Here is a 15,069-nt window from a genome sequence, read left to right on the forward strand (position 1 = left end):
CACACACACACACACACACACACACACACACACACACACACACACACACGATCTGATATCTGATCTCCAAACTGATCCTGCCTTGTGTTCTACAACTACGGTTAACCAATGTCAGGTTTATTACAAGTTTGAATGAACATGCAAATTGTTGAAGAAGAATGTTGGTTTTACATTACATGTTATTACATCACATATGTCGGAGGCCGCACGCATCTGGAGCATCTTGCTCAGGGACACAATGGTTGATGTATTGCAGTGGAAATTGAAACCAGGTCTCCCACCCCAAAGGCATGTGTCATATCCACTACCCACCAGGGGTAACCAGGGTTTAATTGAGTAATTTAGTTATTTATTCATTCATTCATTCATTTAATGAATACCGTACAGGGGTGCCATGGTGGCTGTAACTGCATTTTACAACAATGATAATTTGTGAGAATATTCAAAAAAAAAAAAGACATCACCCAAATGTTTACATTACAGGAGAGTAAAACAAGTACTGTGAAACAACACAGTCTTCCCAAAATACCAGCATGCCACGCAACTTCTTCACCCTGCACTGTCACCCACATCTAACATGTGCACAAACGTGTACACACATAAACCAAGGTTCAAGCAGCTGGTGAGTTTGCCCTTGACTGCCCACCCTCGGGCACTGCAGTAGCATGGATGCAGCTGTTTTAAAGAGTTCTGGATAGGATTTAGAAAGCCATGTCCTTGTCAAGGGTATGTTCTTGTTTTCCCTTACCCAGATACAAACTCAGTCTGTGTTCAGACAGACAACAGCAATGTGAAGTCGCCTTGACTTGCTTTGTATTGTTTAATTACCTCTGCCAAGCAAATGGGAAAAATAGGCCTATTTTATTTCAGATTGGCACAATGTGATGTCATTCTTTTGGACTCTCTGCCTGAAGCAAGTTGCCTGCATTTCAATAAAAAAAATTAAAAAAAAAACTTGTACTTGAACATTGTGATACTTCTTTACATCGCAGCTGTTATCTTGCCAAAAAAGGAATGTAAACTTTCGTGTAGCATCCTTTCATCTGTTAAACCTCAACACTAGACTTTCAGGTTAATGTTTAATTTTCTTATTGGTATCTTTAATAACTAAGTGACACAGGCCCTTGGATTTTTGGGCATAAAGGCTGCAACATAAAGTTGGAGGTTTCTAAAGTACATGTCTGATAGCTCTCAGGAATATTTTTTTTATGTTGACACTGAATAAACAAGCTGTAGATTTGAACAAGATTTAAAACACAGCTGTTCTACAATGTCCATGGTCAAATGTTTAGGTTGAACTACATTTAAGTTATGTGCATGAGCAATCAAATGTTAATAGGATGAGATAATTTACCTTAGCATGTGGTAAAGTACTTGGGTAATGAATTCCATTTAATATTCTTATTTGTGTATTAGTTTCAGTCTAAGCTTATTTAGAAGTAGTAAACCGAATTTAGGTTCAACACCAGAAAAATTAGTTAAAAAAATTCAACAGACTATACCAGTAAAAAAAAAAGTCACTGATGGATAATAGATTGTATATAGTACGTAAATGCTCAGGAAGTCAGATTTGTGCTATCAATGTGTAGACTTGACCTTGATTGACCCGCCTGGGGCTCTAACAGAGGCATGGCTTGCTGTGCGATTAGGGATTCTGGGAGTCTACTCTTAAGGAACAGATGCCAGGGCACAACAGCTGTTCATCAAGACCCGAGCTATCCTATATCAGCGCCTGTCATCATCCAATAGCAGCATGTCCCGTTCCACAACAAATTAATCAAGTATATAAATCGGTATATTTGTCGGACAGTCAATGACTCTCATTGTCATTTAAATCCCTCTTTTGTCTCATGTTGTGATTGTTTGTGTGTCTGTGCGTGTGTGAAAGAGATAAAGTACTCACCCTGGAACGATTGCCTGGCTCTCTCAACAAGCTCCTCGATGGGATAGCTGGCCAGGTCTCCTCTGGCATGCTTAGTTTTACAGTACGTACATGCATTCAGACACCTAGACAGACAAAAACAGACAGAGAGATGGTGAGACAAGGAGACATGGATGGATGCGGAAAGCAGTACTCTTCAAACATCATTCATCGCTTGAGATGCCACAGATAATATACAGTATGACATTAAGCGCAGAAATATGGAAACTTGCATTGTATTATATGTTGCACACTAAGGCATTCAAACAAACTCATATTTCACACTCAAGAATATGGCTACATTCGGTACAATACCTTCAAATTGGAAAGCTAATTTTTATTCAAAATTCATGTTTAATGTTGATGGCGGCCCGCCACGATAATATCTGCCGCCATGGTATAGGGCAGACGCACAACAGGGTTTCCGCTATGTACACGGCACACCGCCGCGGTTATGAAAAGTTATAAATTTGTAATTACATGACTCTGCAGAGCCATCTGCTCTACTGAACCCAGTCAACAACCGGACAGTGACAGGACGTCATCACTTGAGACGTCATGGAAACCAAGTAAACAACAGGGGGAGTACTACTTGTCTCCCTAACCTTAGGCGAAGTGACAAACAGCAATGAAATCCGCGGGTGATGCGGGTCCTGTGAAATATGACCAAATTTACCGGTAGCATTCTGGACATTGTATTTGATGAATTTACAGTTTATCAGACCCCAGATGAGACAAAAAGCCAACGTTAGCAAAAGCTGTGGTCCCTCTGACTCCCTGTTGCAGGAGGCACTGTATTCCTCCGACACGTTAGCTACTGTTTTAAAACCTGTTTCCCAGGTTAGTGGGGGTGCATACCGTTCAAAACCAACATGAAAAACGTAGCTAGTGATCGTCACTCAGCATTTTGTGTTGTTGCTAAACTGTGTGTAAAATGAGCGGTTACGTTAAATTACCAGTTTCAGGTAACCTCCTACGGTACCGTCTATTTGCTGGATGGTTTCAAGGTAAAAGTCGGTAGCTAACATTAGTAGATAAGACCATTAACAGCAACGTTATTGTTCATATTGTTGGCACAATGTTTCTGACCGTAGTGGTCAAAGTGACTGAAAGTGTGATGTGAGATGCAAAAAAGAAAAACTACATGCAGTTTCCAAAGAACGTTAATTTTTGACGTTCAACAACCCCACGCAGCAGCTGAAAACAATTCTAAAGGAAACACTGATGTTTGCTTCTTGTACTTCACATATTTAACTGAAAAACAATTATGTATTTGCTTTTGATGAATGATTTATACATTGTAAATCATTTACAATATAGCAGCTCAAAATTGACCAATCCAGTGATTAACGTTTTCACTTGAATCAACAGTGGAGATGGGAGGGATTGAGAACACGGTGAGTGCACAGATAGATAGAAGATACTATTTAATGTTTTAATTCAAATCTATTCATGCACACTTTCCCAATAGAGCAGATGCAGGAGAAGAAAGCAGGGAGTCAAAACTGTCCTTTTCTCTCCTTAACTGTTTATAATGACCCCAGCTAGTGTCAAAATAACCGTGGACAGCTGTCTCTCTGACCGACAAGCAGTGAAAAGATTAAATTCAATACATTGTTTTGTTTTACAAAAAGTAGAGAAGCTTTATTCAAATTGACCGTGACAGGGAGGGAGTAAAAAAATAAAATAAGAAACAAATTACACAGACAAAGGAGAAATACTGGCTTACACCAGATCCAGAAGCATGGCATGGTTTAAACTCTTGGGGAGTCTTTGTTCAGGATGAAAAGGGCTTTTCTTTAAGAGTTGTCTGCAAATCACTACTGAAGAGAAGAAGGAGGGCCACTGTTACAAGTTCTTTTTGTATTCACTTACTTAGGGTTTCAGTTCTGACCTCAAATTTGTCATACTGGGTTAACACTGTTGTTACCATAGTAGTTTTTTTTTTGCTTACCTTTTATCACTGTTGGCTTACATTTCTGGGAACAGCTCTAGTTTATTATAGGAGCACATGTTCAACAGTGTAAATTACTAAATGTGTGTTTGGCAGGATCGAAATACTGAAATGAAAATGTAAAAAGAAAAAATATGTTGCATCTTTTGCCATTAATTAATGGTGCAAAAAAAATGAGCTTGCCACCTGCAAGATTGTTTTTTTCTGTATAACTTCGTTGAGGTTGAAAGTAACACTGCTACTGTTCCCAATACAGCCACACTTTCCAAGTGTATACCAACATTAATGTAAATAACTAATAATAACCCTAGGTAAAATACCACATATCAAGTGATGTTTTCACTAAAAGCCCCACACTGACCAAACTGTGACTAATATTGGACCACAGTCCAGCTACTCAAAGGAAACAACGTGACCAATTTATTACACAGCACCACTAAAGCAAGCTTTTGATAAAGAATAAAGATCCAAGTTTTTCTTTTATAAAAGTATCACAATGTTTAAATTGGTTTGCTGTGGGATTTATCCACTCCAGTGCAACGGCAAAAATGCCCTACTAATGATTAGTAACCAAATCATTCTCTGATGTAGGGCAGCAAGTATGAGAATATGAAATCAGACTAATGTAGATAACAAGCATAAACCCTGTCCGTGACAGATACATGGAGAAATAACAGGGATTCCCCAGAAGCTTGAAACAAAATACACAGAACTCTGTGTTATGGTAATAAAGTAGTAGTGAGACGATCCATGTATCCTCTTAGTTTCTGCTACCCACTGAATAAAGACTTGAAGCCACTCTACGATAAACAGGGTGGTACACTACAGATGGAGTTGAGAAAGGCAAGGTTATTTGAGTACACTTTAGACTAATCTTCTACTATGGGTTCACATTCACACCAAGGCTATCTGTCTTGTCCTACTACTACTGTTACATACTGAGCAGATCAAATACCACAAACCAGCAATTCAAGAGGCTCTAAAGAACCTACTGTATAGGTTTTTGAACCCTCCTTTTTACCGTATTAATTGGACTATGAAAGACCTCCATACTTAATAAGTGCCCACGGAAACAACTTCCATATCTTTATAATAATTTTCAAAAACAACCAAAACGCCAAGAGCATCCTTTAAGGTCACCATGGAAAAAAAAACTGAAAAACAAAAGACAATATAGCTATCTATCTATCCATCTTACCCTCTCAGGTTATTGCTTATCGGAGTTGAGGGCACTAAAGATGGCAGCTAGGTCACAGGACCTAGCTGTGGGGAAAACACAGACAGATGGGGCCACACACACACACACACACACACACACACACACACACACACACACACACACACACACACACACACACACACCACCAGGGGGTCCATCCATCTTAATGTGATCAGCCCAGCTGAGTGGATCACACCAACATTAATTTCAAGAGACAGTCAGTGGCCTGTCTGCATGTTTGTGTGTGTCAATTATGTGTATCCATGTGCTTGTGTGAGTGTGCTGCTACTGAACATTTGTCCAGTATCACAACAACGCATTAGCAGTTTCGACCTCACCATCAACCTAAACAGACTGCGACAAGTAGTCAGCATCCTATGACTGAAAGTGACTGAAGGAGAGAAGCAGTGTCCCTCTCTCTGACACACACACACACTCACACAGTCCTTGCTATGTATTCAACTTGCCTTGGGCTTGAGTTTCCCAATTTTGAGTTGCTTCATTTTCTGTCTTCCTAAAGAGAAGATTTCATTACTGTTCAATTTGATTTAATGTCATCCATCAATAAGGAGAACTTTTAAAGCTGAAATGACATTACAGTTAATGATAATTAAGCAGTTTATAATAAAAACAGCAACATCAACAACAACACACTAGTGGCATTAAGCAGAAATACAGTACTTCTAGAATTAAAACAAAATATTTTCCTATTTATCAAGCCTCCATCCTTTCCCTCCTTTGTTTCTGTTCTCTACGCCTTCTGTTTTGTCCACTAAAACCACGGAGGTAGCAGTTGTACCTGACAACAGTGTAGTTTATTAATGTGTTACAATGAGAGAGGCTACTTCCCCAGTGTGTGTGTGTGTGTGTGTGTGTGTGTCTTTTCACGCTTGTGTGTATAAGAGATAGTGAGGGACTATTGTGTGGCTGCAGCCTTGAAAAGGTAACAAAGAAAGGAAAGCCCTGAGGTTCCTCTATACATTTGTAAACCTCCCTCGGCACACACACGAATACAGTATAGTTTCCTTTGGAGAGGCTCCCTTGTGCAGCATCTGATTGACACAGAACAGGAGAGACAGCAAAATGTTTTCTCAATGATAAGCATTTAGGCTCTACACGTTAATTAGAAAACTGCTCTATGAATAAACAAAGTGGGCCAATCGCGTGTGTGTGTGTGTGTGTGTGTGTGTGTGTGTGCGCGTGTGTATTCGTATTGTGCAGGCCTAAAGATGTTATTATGAAAACAAAGCTAAAACTGCGAGGGGAAGACTGAGTACTTTGCAAAATGTAAAGTAAGATTATTCATCGCAGTTATTGTTGGGACTGGGAAAGGGGTGGAGTGGGTATATGAGCAAACAACGTCTTATAACTGCTATTATATGACAGAACAAAGCCTCAAGCCTGTAAGTTTACTGTTTGTGTCATCTCAAAGTCATAGTGGAGGTTTCAAAATAATGTGGAGTCAAGGAACAAAGAATGCTGACACAATGGAGTAAAGACATATAGGATTAGGACCAATGAAAAGAGGATGATTAGTTATTCAGAGAACGGTTGGCAACTAAACCATATTTACCCTTGATAAACAGTAAAAGATATCTTGCATTCAAGTTGTTTAGGAACTTTGCATGCACACCAATGATACTGACTCTTATAAAGACAACATTCCTTATACCTTATATCTTTTTAAACCATGATCAGGATTCAGGATGAAACAGAAATGTTATAGTTTATAACTAGTTGAGGAGCCTAGCCTTCACCGTTTTGTTTATTAAGTAAAGACATTGCTTCACCAGTAGAAAAGAAATTCAACCTTGTGAGGAATCACACAAAGAATTGTATGCCTACTTGACTTTCAATACGTCTGCTTTTTGTTGATGTAATCAAATGAGAAGATGAATGGTGGTGATAGGGGACATCACCAGGTACAGAAATCTATGCAAGCAAGTCAGTGCGTTAACTGGGAAGACTTCTCACACATCGTGTTTTACAGTACTACACATAACACAGTGTTTAGAATGGCTACATTTTCTATTTATTTATCCACTTGTGAACATTTTTCAGTGGCTTTTCAGTGACTGGTGAGAAGTTCATTCAGACTTCTAAACAGAGGGTTTAATAGAGTGTATTAAGCTTTTTACAGTCTAGAGTTTAAGTTGATGAACTTGTTTTCCATCCTGCCAACAAACAGGTCTGACTTAGAAATAAACAAACAAACACAAAGTTCTCTTTCCATTATCTCTGAGTTTTTATATGCGTGTGTGGAAGTGTGTGTGTGTGCGTGCGTGCGTCTTTTTATCTGTGAATAGACCAGTGTGTGCATGAGTGTGTGTCCTAGTGCAGCTGGGGCCCATTCCTCTCAGTGTTCAATCCAGCCTGTGTGTCTGACCCTTTTGAATTCTGTTATTTAGTCTTGTGTTCCCAGTGCTGCACACTGAAACAGCTCTCTGTGTGTGTGTGTGTGTGTGTGTGTGTGTGTGTGTGTTTAAAAAAAAAAAGTGTCACATGCTGACCTTAGGTTTCTGTAACTACTACAGAGCCTCGCTTGTTGTTTTGACTGGAGAGAGACAGCACGTGTACAGTATGTTTGTGAGAGCATGTGCATGTGTGTGAATGCCCATGTCTACATAAGAACTGTGAGTGTTTTCCCAGCTCCTTGTTTTGTCTATGGACCTCAAGGCAGTGTTTGTACTAGATCAGTCAGCCCATTGTTACTGGAACAGAATGGTATGATGTTTTATTATGAACCCCTAGACATACTTTTAAAGTCAGGTGGTACGAGATCTGAACTGAAAGTTAGACTTTCAGGCTGGCAGATTTACTTATTTGCCAGCTAATTATCTCACCTGTTGCCTGCCTTACTGACCACTTTACTATGTAACGGACTGATTAATGAAATCACTTGTTCTGGTCGTCAACCTGTCTGACTGACAAATTGACTGTATGGTGGCCTCAATACTAAGTCGCTGGCAGGCAACCTGTCTCACAGTGACTTAACAAGGGACTAAATAACCCACTAGTTTGACTAGTGTTAAACTAACTCTAACCCTGGCCAAGTGGTTAAGGGACTAACTAGACAAGGGTATCTGCAGGTATCAGAGAAGTTAATTGGCCTTCTACAAGTGACTTAGTGATGTACTATTGGTGTTTCACAGATCAGGGGTTCATCAAACTTGAGAGAGGGGTAATTCCAGCCTGTTTTAGAAAGAGAGGTAACGTAAGCTCAGAGTCTGTTATTATGGTAACAGTCCCAACCTAGTCAGGAGCAGGTTTTCTTCAATAAACCTTGAGTTTCTCTTAGTCTCATGCCTCTGATACAGCGCTCATTCATTCATTCAGTCTGTATCGGGCACATTTTAACGCAGTTTGTTATCTGCATGTTAGGCAGACTATAGGGCAGACAGGTTTTTTTTCTCAAAACATGGAATTTCCTTTTATCAATGATCCCGTTGGTGGAGAAGCTATATTACTTCCCAGAGAGTTAAACATGATATTAAGGCCCCGACTATAGATACATTTTCATTTCCAGATACTAGCCTACCTATTTGAGCAGTATCGTTTTTCCAGCCCAGTCTCATGGCAATTTGTGAAATGGTCATGTTATTCTGTCTATCGATCTGTGGGTTGATTACAAATTTTGAAGTAATGTATTTTAATGGGAAGTGTATTTCGTGATCACAGAACGATTACGGTATAGAGTAGTATTGAAAAGCCAAAAATCCGCGCAGGGAGGTAGGTCGGAGTGGTGGGGTGGTGGATAGTCCCTTCTGCGTTATCTTCTTCCTAACCGTCCTGTTGTTGGCGTGTCCTGCGTGTGACGGTTCCTTTCCCTGGTCTTTTTTTCCATAACTAGCCTACATAATCTTATCCGTCCTCATATCACTAATGTCACCCATCGTGGACATGCTCTACATCCCAGCAGACTCTTTATGTCACATTATGTTTTTTTGTTGTTGCTTAGGGTAGTTTTCTTTACATTGTTAATGCAGAGCCTATTAGTAAAGCCACTGGATGACAAAGCGTCGTCAGAAGAATGTGACTCTCTCTGAAACATTTTTTAAACGTTTTTGTAATGTTCCCTGGACACAAACCAGTAAGAGACATTAAGAATGAGTTCCACAGGATTGCAGGTGAATGATGTAAACCCTTTGAAAAAAATATTATGAATAATAATTCTGTTAATGATTGTGCAGCAGCCTCAGAATGGGATTAGTAGGCCTAGGACTTTTTTGCCCACAGGATTGCACCAAAATGAAATAGATCATAGGTTCAATACAATTTCACTAGTAATATTATATTTATGATTAAATATAAAATCAATACACTATATTATATACTAACTCATTTACTCATGCAGCAATCTTCTCCCACACAAATTGCCTCTTTTTTGCAGCAGCTTCTGTGTTGCTTCAAACTCGCTGTATGTGCGCAGGAGTATTTTCGCCGACCCGATTGTGGTTGTGGCCGTGAATCAATGTATCAAGGCTCCATTCATGCTGCCTTTTGATAGTGACACGCTTAACTCTGAGTGAACCTACTCTGAGCTGATTGAACCAACTCAAGTCAGCTGTTCTGGAACCCCAAAAAATCCACTCAGAGTTCAGGGTTAGACTCAGAGTTTGTTAAACCTCCTTCCTGAAACAGGCCCCTGTAAAATCTCTTTGATCCAAACCACTGCCTTGTTGTTGTCTCAATCACAGGGTACCTAATTCACAGGGTTGAGCGAACATATGCATCTACACATGAACAGCCCAGTCGCAAGGTGTTGCGTAGGTTTTAAATGCGACAGAGAGCAGGAAAGTGCCACTGCAAAGAATCTGGAAGGCTTCTACAGTTGTGTTTTAGAGCGCTGGGAACGTTACAGTCATCTCATGGATTGCACGCAGCAAAGCCAGCAGCAGGGTCCAACTCATAAACAGCCGTCTCACCCAAGGTAGCACTGCCACAGTGGACTGTTTTCTCTTTCTTGGCACAGGTAATGAATAGCTCACAAAGATGATGTAACCTTATTGACTGACAGTGCAGATTCACCTGGCTGTGAGTTGTTCCACTTTATTACTATGGATGATGTCAAGCGACTTTAACGCGCTCGCAAAGCATCCCGGGAAGGCGCTGCATTTGAAAAAATGCTTTATGCAAATGAATCTGTTGGATGTGACGCGACTATCCAACAGAAGTAGACAAAAATCTTTCAAACTGGCCTTTTGTCGATCTGAAATGAAGACAGATTCTGCAACTGCATTGCCTGTTTCTCGATTCAAATGTTTTCAGAAACACGTTTCGGTGAAATGTTTTTGTAAAATATGAGACTGTATTCCGTCCGAGCAGCCTGACCCACGTGGCACGTTTGCTCAATCAGAGGAGCATCAACCATGGATGTATTATGTCGCAACACCCCGCTTCAGTTGTGTCGCAAAAATGGATCTGCACTGTGAGAGAGACTTAGAGTGTTTCTCAATCTGTGTTTTTTTATGGACTTGTTGTCTTGTGTCCATGTGAATCTTCTGTGGCCAAAGTACTGTCCCAATACACAAGTTTACATTTTGCGGAAACCAGTTAAAAATCCTGGAAATGTTTTTGACACGACCATTTTACAAGGATGCATTGGTTGGTAACTTGTATGAACTTGGAAGCACCCGTATCCCTACATGAATTTCAGCATTTAATGACGGTCGGGTGTCCGGTACAGACAGACCAACAATGACAGTTTTTCCCCCTTGTTATTCATCACTGAACTCACTTATGAGAACGTTTTAGTGGAGAAATGAGCTGTGATGATTTCAAATATAGGCAGTTTTACAAAAATGTTGCCGAATTGACAATTAGCTCCAAAGTTTTCGGAGTGGAGAAGCTCCATAAAGTGACGCGATAGCCAGCTAGTGTCTGCTGGGGTCGCTAGCTCATTGCATGGACAGTCACTCCCGGAGACCCCGCTGTGAGCTGAAGGTCTCGTAAATAAGAGGCTTTTATTTTGCCGTTGACGGATTGTTTAAATAACACAACACATGTCCATCATAAGATTAATGGGAACCTGTGGTTAACTGCCATTTCGGAGTTCCACAAGCGCCTGCAGGCTTAACAACCTCACTGGCATGACATACCTAGGATATAGATTAGATTTAGTTCATACTGTTTTTGGTGCATTTGTTTTCAGAATTTTTTTGCATGATGAGTTTCAGTGTTGTATGATAATTTTACAGTTCCATAAAGTGGTAACAAGATATGGCTTTATACATAGACTAAAGGGGAGACACAAATGTTTTATAATATGTATTGCTAATTTCCGTCTGTTGTCCCTGGGCATACACAATGCACTGCAATGATATAGAAATGATAATTTCAATAACACTAATAGGGACACCTAGGACACGCCAGTGCAAAGGCCAACCCATTTAGAGAGGCATGCTTTTATTTATTTTTCATTTGAACTGACTAAAATTAAAACACTAATCACATTCTCTTGTGGAAGTGGTTATATTGTTGTAGTTTTATTTCTAGCTGTTATTTCGGAGCACTGCAGGTAGCCTCTGTGCTGGGGGTGTGCATTCTTCCGAGAACAACTAGCAAGAATTTTCTGCCCAAGAACAGAAGTCCGTTCTTTGCATTCTTGAGATTGAGAAACAGTCATAGTGGAGATGGCTTCAAAGCGGGCCTTGCAGAGCATCCCCACAGAACATACCAAATGGCCATTAATATTCGTGGGTCATTAAATATGAAGTTTATGTTAACAGTTCCTTTACCCCCTAAAACTTGGGTAGTATTTATCAAAACAGTTACATTTCATACACACTTCATCTGATTTATTGTAGAAGTACGCATCCTAGCATTAAAGTCAAGAGTGTATGATCCAAGTGCTAGCAGTTCCTGCTAAAATCTAATGCACTGGCGGCAAAACAACACAACATGTGTCATTGTCCAAATAATCTGACTGTACCTATGAACACACACACACCTAGAGACAAGAGTCACTGAAATAAAGCCTTTTTTCTGGGTTGATGTTTCTGTGTTGTTGACTGCTTCTAGGAAGGAAACTGATTTGTGCAAATAGTCTCAAAGACAATTTTAATGTATGTGTGTGTGTGTGTGTGTGTGTGTGTGTGTGTGTGTGTGTGTGTGTGTGTGTGTGTTGTGTGGTGTGTGTGTGTGTGTGTGTGTGTGTGTGTGTAGTGTATGTGTGTCTGCGTAAACTGTGTTTGCTTGTGACACACTGGGCAATTCAGTTCTCAGGGGTTCTGTAGTGTAATGCCTTGTAATGACACACAATCTTGTTTGTCCAAGGAGACACTCAATCTTTTGGATTTACTGTGGGGAGCAAAGTCTCTCCTGTGAGTGAGTAGGATGGAGAGCTGTGCGTGCGTGTGTGTGTGTGTGTGTGTGTGTGTGTGTGTGTGTGTGTGTGTGTGTGGTGTGTGTGTGTGTGTGTGTGTGTGTGTGTGTGTGGTGTGTGTTGTGTGCGCGCATGCGTGTGTGTGTGTGTGTGCGTCGCATGCTGTGTGTGTGTGTGCGTGGTCTAAGGCTTTATTTGTGTGTTAAGCAGTGGGGAAGAGGGAAATGGAATAAAATGTTCAGACCAGTGGAGCTGAAAACTACCCATACATTGGTTTGATAAACAGCAGGAAAGGCCACCATGGTACACAGCTTGAAGAGGTGTGGGCATGTGTGTGTTTGTATGTGTGAGTGAGTATGAGCGTGTCTGCATATGATCATGTGTGTGTCGGAAACGAAATGGAAAAAGGAGCATTCCTTTGTGGAGGTGTGTGTATTTGTATGCGTGCTAAATCAAAAGGGATTGTGTGTATATTGTGTATCCATGCATTCCCACAATTCTACATACACACACACACGGTGATCAGAAACTCTTCACTTCTCTGTAGCCCTATTTTTCTAAACCACATCAGCCCCTTTTTTCCTTCTATTGTTGCTGCTTCACATGATGCATTTTCACTTCTGCTCCTCGGGGAGAAAAACAACACAGAAAAGAAAAGATGAGATCATTGACCGATGATCAACACAATGAAAACGCAGTCAAGTAGAGCAGTGTAGTAGAGCAGTATAGGTTTGAGTATTTGCTTTTAAGATGAGGTAGGGATATGGACAAATTGTATGCAGTGAACATCGCATGAACCCCGGTGGTAGTGATATTACAGTCGGAAAAGGATTCTCGAGATAGAGCAGACATACCGGCTTCGATTGTAAGGTAAAGTGTGTTTACAGGAGAAAGACAAACTCTCGTTTGTGTCTCACGCAAAAACAGGCTCCTCATTCTCATAGGCTTTATTCACTTCCACACTGTAATTGCCAGAGAAATTTAAATTACAAAAGAGCACATCCTTTAGGCCTGATTCAATTTGCTTTTAACTCGGCTGATGACTTCCCATCTCAACCCGTTTCTCCCTGTGTCTCTCTGTACCTCGCTTCCTTTTCACTTTCTAGCAAAGATTTTATCTGCAAAATGCCTCCTCTTTTCTTTTAGTGACTCTATTCTTTAGTGATAGTCTTTACTATAAATCGTGTCTCCAATGAGCTGTGCCATGTATTTTTTACCTCACCCAGTCAAGGCCTCTGGCATCAAAAACACAATGTGCTGAGTTTGACTGATTTCCAGACAGAAATTGTTGCAAAGAGGGCTAAGAAAAGAAAGCAGCAGCGGAGGAAGCTCTGAGGCGTGCTGATTGGGACTGGGAAAGTGGAGCGCGACTATCAGGTGCTGAAGACTGTCGTGTGTGCTGAAAAGCAGGATATAGTGCTGGTATGATATTCATCAATAACAGAAGAAAGATGAGTATAGCACAATGTTTATAACCTGGGACGTTGACTGGATGCTACAGTGTGAAGAGATTTCTGATGTCCGTGAGAGGAGCTGATGTTTGCAACACATATTACACAAGATGTTTCTGTAGTGAGTTAAATGAGTCAGTGAGTTAAAGATACAGATAAAAAGGCAGACCAGGGCAGTGTACGTCCTTGCTGTAATGATTTTTTTCCAGCTGTGTTAAATTAACAGCACTGAGGTAGAAGCTGTACAACTCCCATACATTGATGTGACCATGATGAGCTCTAGCTTTAAAATTTCTTATGCTGCACTTTTATTCTTGTGTTTTATGTGTCCTAATGTTTCTATTTTGTTTTAAACTGTCTATTCATGTGTTTTATCGGTTTTTAATGCTTATGATTTTTAACTGTTTGTACTTGTGTTTTATCTGTTTAACTGATTTTATGTAAAGCACTTTGAATTGCCTTGTTGCTGAAATGTGCTATACAAATAAAGCTGCCTTGCCTTGCCTTGCCTGAAGAGCTTAACTCTTTTAGCCATGTGCGTTGCACGGAAGTGTCTAGTAACGTTAGACTTGTGTTACAATATATTTGGGCTGGGGAAAAAAAATTACATATTTTGCATTAGGCAATATCACAAACAGGTTGTTGCAAGGCAGGAACGGAAGCAGCACTCTATTCTTTGATTTTCTATGGCAATTTGACCAAAAACCCAAGAGATACCTAATTTAAGGTTGCACATAGCCTTCCTTCTCAAGAATCCTATTATTATTTCTGGCCCTGTCATGTTACTCAGGGACACATCAGGTCAGGAACAGCTAGTAAGTCGAGCTCTGACATGCAGGATGTTGCTGCTGTGTTTTTGGCTTCACACCGGCAAGTCCTCATTTTGGCCCAGCCTCTTCTGATGCGTATTGCTTATCCTCTCCACCTAGATGTCGGTTATCTCAAATTTACTTCTCTCAGCCCTGAACATTACACCTTGGTCACAATGGTTAACACACAGATGTAAAGGTCAGCAGCGAGGTTGATAAGACCTATTATTGCATTGTGTCGGCGTGGACAGAAGACGGAGAAGTTGTGGCAGCCAGACCGCAGGAATCACAGGAAACAAGCAGCTAACACACTAGGGGCCTATCAGCTAAAACAAACACATCTAAATGCACGCTAACACACAATAACACTTTGTCTCTATCAGCTTTGTTT

General features: G+C 40.4%; 2 protein-coding genes across 2 annotated transcripts in view; both read right to left on the bottom strand.

Annotated features, from left to right (window-relative positions):
- Positions 1-15,069, bottom strand: part of mal2 (mal, T cell differentiation protein 2) — an 871,414-nt gene that overhangs the window by 608,701 nt on the left and 247,644 nt on the right. The window lies entirely within an intron of this gene.
- Positions 1-15,069, bottom strand: part of cdkal1 (CDK5 regulatory subunit associated protein 1-like 1) — a 274,625-nt gene that overhangs the window by 149,050 nt on the left and 110,506 nt on the right. The window contains exon 8 of the mRNA XM_032518043.1: positions 1,904-2,007. Within this exon, the coding sequence (XP_032373934.1) occupies positions 1,904-2,007 (104 nt within the window). The remainder of the gene's footprint in view (positions 1-1,903; positions 2,008-15,069) is intronic.

The sequence above is a fragment of the Etheostoma spectabile genome, chromosome 6 (assembly GCF_008692095.1).
Source record: "Etheostoma spectabile isolate EspeVRDwgs_2016 chromosome 6, UIUC_Espe_1.0, whole genome shotgun sequence".
In the NCBI taxonomy this organism is placed as follows: domain Eukaryota; kingdom Metazoa; phylum Chordata; class Actinopteri; order Perciformes; family Percidae; genus Etheostoma; species Etheostoma spectabile.